General features: G+C 33.7%; 2 protein-coding genes across 5 annotated transcripts; both read right to left on the bottom strand.

Moving 5' to 3' along the window:
* Positions 1-417: 417 nt before the first annotated feature.
* LOC100782608 (biogenesis of lysosome-related organelles complex 1 subunit 2) lies at positions 418-3112 on the bottom strand. Its single transcript, XM_003554972.5, has 3 exons — positions 2939-3112; positions 972-1180; positions 418-819 (listed from the first exon to the last, which is right to left on the bottom strand). The coding sequence occupies exons 2-3, from the start codon at positions 1080-1082 to the stop codon at positions 538-540; spliced, it is 393 nt and encodes a 130-aa protein (XP_003555020.1). The 5' UTR covers positions 1083-1180; positions 2939-3112; the 3' UTR covers positions 418-537.
* Positions 3113-4474: 1362 nt separating this feature from the next.
* On the bottom strand, positions 4475-9678 carry LOC100305654 (uncharacterized). Of its 4 annotated transcripts, none has more exons than XM_041012364.1 (6): positions 9395-9593; positions 6641-6748; positions 6304-6377; positions 6114-6217; positions 5865-5930; positions 4475-4943 (listed from the first exon to the last, which is right to left on the bottom strand). In XM_041012364.1, the coding sequence occupies exons 2-6, from the start codon at positions 6703-6705 to the stop codon at positions 4686-4688; spliced, it is 567 nt and encodes a 188-aa protein (XP_040868298.1). In that variant the 5' UTR covers positions 6706-6748; positions 9395-9593; the 3' UTR covers positions 4475-4685.
* Positions 9679-10191: the final 513 nt, after the last annotated feature.

Genomic DNA, 10191 nt, shown 5'->3' with positions numbered 1-10191 from the left:
TACCTCCCCTGTCTTTCTCATTTAAGGTCTCTGTTGTGGCAAAAATAAAACAAAATAACTGAAATTCAGGCCTTAAAGAGAACAACCACTAAGAGCAATGTTGTTGAGTGGTCATGGATTTCAACTATCATTCGCTTAGAAAGAGTTGCTTTGGTGTTGCTAATCAGACATAGTTATCAGTAAATTGTCTTTCAATCCTAGAACTTTCTGAGATATCAACTTCTGTCATGATGAAAATTTTGTTGTGTGAGATTAGCCATTATAAAAAGTCAGGGAAGTTCAAGACAGGTGATTCAATGTGTATGTTCCCGTTTCCATCTTTTTTTAAATGCTTTAGTGTGTGTGTGTGTATATATATATATCAAGATTGTAAATCTAGCAATTCTTTCAATTGAGACTAGGAAACAAGGTAAATGGTAAATCTATCAATTCTTTCAATTGGAACTAGGAAGCAAGGTAAATGATAAATCTATCAATTCTTTCAATTGAAACTAGAAAACAAGGTAAATGTTGATCATGAAAAGTAAAATTTTTACATCATTGTGGAATGGGAAGATGGATTTTGTTTTGGTACACAGATTGCACTCTTGATTCCAACAATACAACGTACTTATCAAGCATAGAGACCACAGCTTCAAACTCAGTTACTTGCTTCTCAATGTTATCAATCTGCTCAACATACTCGTTAAAGCTACCACTCTTGCATTTCAACTGCTCCACAAAAACCCTCAACCCTGAAGCCAAGTCACCGAACCCTTTGTACTCTTCTGCCACTCTTACATTCATCTTCTCCAACAGCTCTAGGTGATTATTTGTCCCCTAACACAAAAACTCGTCATATTATAACAAAAATAAATAAATAATCACAATGGACTTTCCAACAATGCCCCATTTCAAATCACCGAGTGTTCATTGAACAGATGAGAATTAGGATTTCAAAGAGGGAAGGAAGAAAGAATTTGGTGTTTGACCTGAAGCTCTGATTTGATCATGGTGGAAACGCTACTGAATAGACCATCAAGCGATTCAGCAAGTTCATCTTGCTTCCGATCTTGGGTTTCATCTTTCTTCATATTATCCATAGTTGGAGCATATATTTCACCAATTCACAAGAGAAGGGTAGTAATAACTGTGCGACCCAAGGTGACAATCAAACCAGGTGTTGTTTTTCAGGTCCAAACTGCAGTCATTTAAAAACAACAACCCAATGTAATTGCAAGCTGAGAAATTAAACACTAACTCAGTCTTCTCATAAATTGGATATGAGAAGTCTCCATATTGCGGGGATTGTACCGATGGCCACCATTCTGCTTCCAAAAATTATCCAGTGTCCCCTCATTTTTCTCATCTTAAATTTTAAGCATCATTCAAAAAGACACAATTAACAATCAAGAAATAATTTCTCTGTTCATGAAATGATTAAGTGATTATTAAGACACTTCAGAGTTCGGAAGCAAATCAAACATAGCTAAAAGATGACATCAACAAAGGAAGGTGAATGCAAGTACCATCAACAATTAAATCAGACCACAAAATCGATAACAACTGCCACCCTCCCATATCTTTTATAAAGCCTTAAAATAATCAATATCAATGAGATGTTAATATAGCTCATGAACTTCACTCTTCAAAATTGTGATCATGCTATAAGTTAAAGGCTTCATTGCAAAAATAGTCCCCCTATTTATCCCAACTCACTAGATCGGTCCCCCTATAATTTAATTCACCAATTGAGTCCTCCTTTCTTTTCAATCTGGGTATTTGAGTCCCCAAAAATGGACATTGATTGTTAATGGATAGCATTGACTGTCACGTGTCATAATCTTGGTTGACTGCCACATATCATAATCATATTATGACACGTGACTAATGGGTAATGTTGATTGTCACGTGTCATAATCCTATTATGACACATGACAATTAACGTTATCCATTAACAATCAATGTCCCATTTCGGAATTGGGGACTCAAATAACCAGATTGAAAATAAATAAAAAACAAGACACTCAATTGGTGAATTAAATTACAGGGAATCGAGTGAGTTGGAATAGATAGGGGGACTATCTTTGCCATTAAGCCTAAGTTAAATTCACTAGGATGGTACACTTGTCTACCTTTGGCATAGAGATTTCAGAGTATGACAATAACAAATCCAAGTAATGAAGCCAAAATATCTAAACTATAAGGATATGTATAACAGTCTTCTGTTAGTTACTTAATTGTATTTCAATTACTGATTGTAATCATTGAATTGATGAAATAACCAAGTGATACAAGAATATAAGAACGTATTTTATATACAAATCAGAAGCGCTGCCAGCTGTGACTAATAGCTTATTACAATCACTAATTGAAATCCAATTAAGTAATTAACAGACGTTGTTATGCATATCATAATATAAACAGCACAAACCCTAAAAAAAATATCTTTCTCTAATAATAATCAAAATCATCTTATCTGTTCCCTTGGCAGAGTTTCTTGAGCAAATGGAACAAAACCCAGATTGACACATTAGCAAATTGGTTCGAGAAAATCAAAACTTTCTTTGAGCCCGACTGATTAGCTTAGCACTAGCAAGTGGATTATAAATTACTGTTATTTGGGGTTCCTCACTTTACTTTTTTTTTTTTTATTCATGAAACAGATAGCTTAACGAAGAAAAAACAAGCAATTAATTTGAACCAGAAATTAAAACCTGCGCAATCAGAAACGAAAACCAGTAACTCAAGATGAAAAGAAAGTTGTATTCCAATTATTCAATTCAATCACTGAATCACAAGCTTCCCTTCTAACCCAATTCATCAAACTAAGGGAAATTCATGCATTAAGATGATGATCTCAAATGGATGTACAAAGCAAACATCATTTCAATAGCTGTCACTAAAAGCCAAATTTTATTTATATTGTGCAATGCAATGAAAAAGGGGTGTAACTCACCGAATTCATTGGAAAGCTTAATTTTCATTGGACGAGTGCAGTGCAATTGGAAGCATACTGATATTGGAGCAACCAATGTAGGTTTTGCCTCGGTTTCGTCGATTCAGTTATGCTGGTTTCTCCTTCATTCCCTTTTTGTTCGAGTCTTGCCATTTTTTTTTCATTTTAATTATCGTTTCAACGTGTGGATTTTTAGTAATGGTTTAAGATTTTAATGTGTGTTTTTTAATTAGGTTAAATTGTAATTTTTTTTATAATTTAATTTATGGTTAAAGATTAAAAGATTTTGGTCTTTATTTTTTTTTCAATTATTTTAATTCCCACATTTAGAAAATCCATATTTTTTGTCGGATCATCAATTTTATATATATTTGTTTCTTTTTCTTTTATATTTTAATCATTTAAATTATTTCTTAATGATATTTTAAATAAATATGTTAAATTTAGTATTTAACTTAACCAAAATAAAGAAAATAAATATGCACAAAATTGATAATTTAACAAAAATTATGAATTTTCTAACATGTATGACAAATTATAAATAAATAAAAGGGATCAATTGGGAACTAAAATTCAAATTTAATCTTTTATTTATTTTTTAAAATTATCATTTTACGATAATACAAAAATATTCAAAAACTATAAAATAAGATGCATGTGGAGTTAGAAATCTATGAAATAAATATAAATCTTGAATTTCATTTTCATCACATTGTAACAAAGTTTATTAAACTCGAGAGTTTACGCAGACTCGTGAGAGTTTCATAAACTCAACTCGTAGACTCGTAAATATAAAACTAATAACAAAATATCTATAAATAACATACTAATTAAACATTTCAATAATATAATAAAGCAAAAGAATAAATCATAAAGTTCAAAATATTTAAAAAATCAAATGTAGTAATAATACATCACTACTAGACAATAACTTATAGAGATTATAATAGTGATAAATCATTCTCATAAAGGGTTTGATATTATTAGAAAACAAGGATTTGACAGAATTTTGTATTTGAGAATAACACAATAAATGAAGGTATTCTTAATGCTAAATAGACAGAAAATAATAAAAAAATGACTTCCATTTTGATCTAATTTTTTTAACTTGCTAACTCGTTGTGATAAACTCGAGAATCTACCTAGAATTTACCCAAAGTCTACTAAAAAAAGAATTTATTCAAGAGTAACAAGTGGACTCATAAACATGTAAGAGGTGAGTTTACTCTAGAATCAACTTAGAGAAAACAAGTGGACTTATAAACTTGTAAAAGGTAACGAGTTAACTCGAGAGTTTAATAATATGATTGTAATTATATTTATGCTTATAAACAATCAGTAAAAAAGTAATTTATCCATGCAAAATCGTTTTAACACCTTTTCTACATAAACTTCTTGATGCGTAAAAAATCTATTATTCAAATATTCAATTTGTAATCTATGGCATAATTTTTGTTTTTCCCAAATTCTTCATTTCAAATTAAAGTCTTTCTATAAACAAATAACATCTTCAAAGAAAAGGGAGAAAGAGAATAGTTTAAAAAGAAAAGCCAAAGCCCCTTACAATAAAATTCAATATGGTTCACAGAACAAAATTCAACAAATCTACATTCTACACCATTTACATCGCAATATCCATGCCAAAATAGCTTCTGTGACACTGGAATTTGCATGCCCTTAGGATTTAGAAAGTATCTAAACACCATTTTAAAATAAGCATGTCCAGCCTTGCATGATTATTATTGTCTCAGCAAACCCAGATGCTTCCAAAGGCTTCTTCAAGTGCCCTTTTCCTACTAATATCTCCACTCCATCCTCCAGCCCTCTCAGTTCGTAGCCTCTTGGTTTCCTCATCATCACCTGCAAAGCCCGGCATGTCGCCCCCTCCGAGTGGTAAAGGCTGTGGGGCCATGCCTGTAGGCCTTGGCTGTCCTCCTGCAAATGTAGGTGCATATTGTCCTTGAGGAACAGCTCCAAATCCTGCTTGGGAGTTTTGGTTTGTGGCCTGCCTCAAAAGAATCAACAAAGTAAATCGTGCATATTGTAGTATTTGCGAATGTGCTCTAAAAGACTATGTAGCACAAACTAGATATTTGAACAGAACACATAAATAAAACCCTTTAACGTGCAGATTACAACATATTGGCTAATTCACACAAAGTTAAATAAATCCCAACCAAAATAAAACTACCAAAAGAAAGAACAAGGCTTCAAGGATCAAAATTTTAACCATAATAGTTGAAAATCTATATATATATATATATATATATATATATATTATGGTTATACAAACTTACAAGAACACAATGAGAAAAGATACAAGAGCAATCCAAAGCAGGACCTTGTAGAAACCCAATCAGCAATACCATAATTCCATACACAATGAATCTTAATTTTCACAGTTGCTGCATATATAGGCACAAGGCAACCTTAGTCAGATCACTTCTTTCAGGCATCCCATCTGCTGCAAAACAATCCTCATATGTGCCATCAACCATTCAAATGTCCTAGAGCTTGTTATGTAAATATTGGCTCATTTTCTGTCCTAGAGCTTGTTATGTAATGATAATATAGGCTCATTTTCTGTCTTTCTTAACAACTACAGTTTTTTCTTTTAAAAAGAATCTGACTGGGATTTATTAATTTATTTGGGAATTCAAGGATTTATATTTTTTTCTAGTCAAATGTAGATCATAAAGCCAAATGCTTATTTAAGGAAAAACAAACAACAATTTTCACAAATGAAACAGAGGCAGTAATTGTGTCAATAACCAGTTTGTGCAGGTAAAGTATATATGCTAATAGATGAAGTAATATGATAAAACCAAAACTCAATCTCAAATAACAGTCCAAGCTCAATAAAGTTTGAATATTGTGCCGAAAAGTAACAGTAATCAACTTATAAAAACAGCAATCTAATGCTCACTGAATCATCATCAGTTTGTGCAGGTTGTCCCTTACTTGCTGCCATAGCTGCAGCTAATTCTTCAGCCTGTTTAATTAATATCAACATAAAAATACATTTTAAAATATGGCAGGAAAGTCGCACTTGCATAACAAACTTAAATTTCACTCTTTTGTGAATGAGAGATATCCAGGAAAAGGTGCATATGATTTTACATATTACGGAGACATAGAAAGAACAAATCAATGAAAAGTCTATTCTCAGATGTACCTTCCGAGCTCGATTAATCATTATTTGTTCTGCATTTTCTTCCTGGTATTTGGCAATTTTTGCTTCAATATCTGAAACATCTATTCCTTCAATCAAGTTAAATGCTGCATGGGGAAAAGGGGAGGAAATCATCAAAAGAAAGCAAAAGTTATCAAGTGAAACAGCTGCAAACAAGATAATAGAAGCTTACTCATGTCCTCTACTTCCTCCAAGTAATCATTGTATTCTCTCAAAGATGGGAAATCATCTTCACGTTTATTAAATCTATAAATTTACAATTAGCAGAATTAGATAATTGAATGAATTTGATTTAACATGAAATGCTGAACATAGTTCCATGCCATCACGATGATACTTATTTCTATTCTACAAAATGTTTGTAATATATATAATAAAGACCTTCAAAGTAATACTAAAACCCATATTTTTAGTATATCTATTCAATTAAGAACTCTAAATATGATGCATCTATTATTTCTCATGTCACACATTATGAAGCAAAAATGTGATAAGAAAAAAAGAATCACATGCTAGCAATCCTCCTCCTGATAGCTATCTCCTTATTGTGGGGATTTGTACTGGAGACCACCATTCTGCTACCGTCAACTTCTTGTTCCCTCTTTCACTTTTCACACCTGAATTTTAAGCATTAGAAAGTTTGCAAGTAAAATAAGAAAAACACTTTGTTTATGAAAAAATGGAGTTTAATGAATATTAAAATGAAACAAAAACATATTCAAGTAAACAAGATAAACAAATCCTGGTAAAAAAATCTCAACTATTTAACAAAAAGGAGAGCGCAATACATCAACTATTAAATCAGGCCACACAATCCCAAACAACTTCCTTTCCTCCCAATATATTTCATAGCCTTCTAGAAACAAATTTGAGATGTTCAAAAGACCAAGATGGATTATGGAATTGTGAAAATTATATAGGTTAAATTCACAAGGATAGTACACTTATTCACAAGGATAACCTTAAATACTGTGAGCTTAGTGCCAGCAAAATTAACAACTCATTGAAGGGAAAATATTCCAATTCCAAAGACAATATTCAGAAAGATCTTCTTTCATTATGTATAAGTAACCTTACTCTTTGAGAGGCATATTTTTCTAATTGAGAAAAATGGTATATTTGTCCTGAAAATATTCTCACTAGCAATTCAATCTATTATTTATTCAAATGCGTAATTTAGTCTTTTAATTATTGAAAGTCAGTTTATATTAGAAAGTGATAATAAAAGAAGTAACATGAAACAAGTTGAAATAGTTTAAGGACTGAATTGTACACTAAATTTTAATCTAGAACTAAATTGCAAGTGAGGTACAATTTGAAGGACAAACCATCAATATATACCTTATTCTCATCATAATAATCAAAATTTGGTTTTGTTTACTTGGCACAATGTTTTAAGACAAACCACAACTAAACTGACCAGTCAGAATCACTTAATCCCCCAACATTTATCATCCTCTCTATTTATCTTAATCTCTAAGAATCAGATCCACACATGCAGAGGAGAAATCATATGGAGTTGCTACAGGAGAATGTGGGATGGAGCTGAAAGCAACCAGTATGATTTCTTCAACTCAATTAATCTCTTTTTCTGATACCTAGGCTCCATCAATAAGTATTAATACAGGCAATTCAAAGAGAGCAGTCAGATCTATATTAAAATGATGGAGCACAAGCAATGACCCACAGATAAGAAATATGACTCAAGTTTGAGCAATAGAAACTATGTGGTATGAGAATTTGAATTCAAGTAAAAGTCCATGACATGTGAGGATCAATAGACTGGAGTAGTATTTTCATATTAAGGTTCTTCTCTAAATCCAAAACACATCTAGGTCGATACCTTTTGAATTTCAGGTCTAACTTTTCCCAATACAAAGTGTCATTTTTATTATAAAAAAAAAAAACTGTTCGCATACTTTTTGGTCCAAACACAGGACAACCAAAAAGGTCTAAGCAAGGAACCAGTTATGAACTTGTTAAAACAGAAAACAGAACATGGACTTTTATTAGTATTCCATAAGCTAGGATTTAACAAGTCCAGTTCCCATTCCTGCATTTCAAAACTACGCACCACAATTTTGGCCAAGGCCCTGAACATCCAGAAGGGTAGATATTGTCATATTCAATCCAAGAATTGACATGACAAAATATAAGTGTTTAGATAATTATTCCATCCAATACCCAAAGCATGAAAGATGGAAAATAGAAATTGTATCGGACCAGCCTCAGGCCCAATGAACAACAGACAACCCAGTACCAATCCAGGCCAATCCACCAAACACACACCTCAGTTCACCACACCCTGTCTTTCATCCTGGATGACCAAGGTTCGCCTTGCAAGGCAGAAGTCGGCTAACCAACCTACGTGACAGGCAACTGACGCTTCCTCCCTTAGGAACAAAATTCTCACCATATTTCCTGGAATCACCCCATGACATAGTATGGGCAACCCCTCTGCATCTAAAAAACAGCATGGAGGCTGCTAATGTGCTTGGAAAATGTCCCACCACTCCTATAAATAAATACACAATACAAGCACCTCCCTCAGGTATGTTTTCTCCACTCAGGTACTGAAACTCTAAAAGAACCATTACTCACTTAAACATCATTTTACTTGCATGTGTCCCCCCACCCCCACCCACACTCACCCTCTAAGCACCCCAAGACAGTTTGGAGCTCTACCTGACACACGCTTGCAGATCTGATATTCATAGTTCAATCCAGAACACAATTTTTTCCAAAAATTCTTGTTAGCATAAATCAGGCAACCTCTTTGTAACCTCCCTTTTCAAATTCACCCTTTTACCTTTAATTGCCAAAATTACCCTTTTATGGAGTGAGAAGAGAGGGAATTAATTTCAATAAATCTAAAATAACCCCCAATGACTTCAATACAATTGAGCATCAATTCACTAAAGACACTCAATAATTACATGAGCCACTCTTAGATTAAAATAATTTAACAACTCTACTCTAACATACCCTGAAATCTAACCCTCCCACAACAGATTCATTCAACCGCTAATGCTTATAAGTTATAATAACTGATCAAAATATTAACACTTGAGCAAAGTCGACGACAAGCAGGAGCTAGAATTTCAGATATTTAGCATAATAAGTAACAACCCCGCATACAGAAAATACAATTCTGAGACATGCAGGTATTTATTTAATTTCATCAAACAGTTGGTGTGCAAAACATAAATTCATCAAAATTCTTAACGCGTAAACGCGAATTAGGAAGAACAGAAAAAGGCCACCAGAGGGTAAAAGAGAAAAGCTTAAACTCTCTCACAGCGCTACCAAGTTGGAAACAGAGAGAGACTCTGAAGAAGGAAATGGGTGAGAGATTGAAAACACGTAATAATAGTGCACTTCGTTCTTGGTTTTTGTTGTCGCGAAGAGTATTGTTGTTCAGAGAGAAAAGGTGAAAGAAAGAAAGAGCACCATTGAAGAGTAAGAACGAGAAAAGAGAGGAAGAAGGGCTTACCTTAACAAGCCACGCCACGGAGGAAGACGCTGCAGATGCGTCACAGAGAGTCACGAGGGGTAACAAGAATAAAAACATAAATTAATAAAGGGTATTGCTAGGTGCACCCAGCATTATTGCTGGTGCACCCAGCAAATTTTCTAAATGGCCAAAGTACCCCTTCCTCTGCTGTCCCTGCATTCCGTCTTGTTGATGAACAGTGCCTCCATGAACAGTGCTTTGCACCAGGCACCAAGCTTTTTTAAACGGCACAATGCTTCATTTGTGCATTCTTTCGTTGTTTTCTCTCCTCCGTGCACAGTGCTTCTTCCCCGTAGTTCTTTCGTTTCGTTGTGATCGGTTTGGTTCGGTGAACGGTTAGGTTCCGTTAAGGTGAAGGTGAAGGCATTGCGGTGGTTGGTGGTGGCATACGAGGTACGCAATGTTGGGTGCATTCTATTCTGGTGTACGGAAAATCGTGCGGATCAAGATGATCCATAAAAAGTTTACGGATCAACTTGATCCGCAGTTAAATTTTATTGTTGCGGATCAAGTTTGATAGTTGCGGGATCAAGTTGATCTGGTGAA

The sequence above is a fragment of the Glycine max genome, chromosome 19 (assembly GCF_000004515.6).
Source record: "Glycine max cultivar Williams 82 chromosome 19, Glycine_max_v4.0, whole genome shotgun sequence".
Lineage (NCBI taxonomy): Eukaryota > Viridiplantae > Streptophyta > Magnoliopsida > Fabales > Fabaceae > Glycine > Glycine max.
The sequence above is the reverse complement of the archived record's forward strand: the minus strand, read 5'-3'. Positions and strand labels throughout refer to the sequence as shown.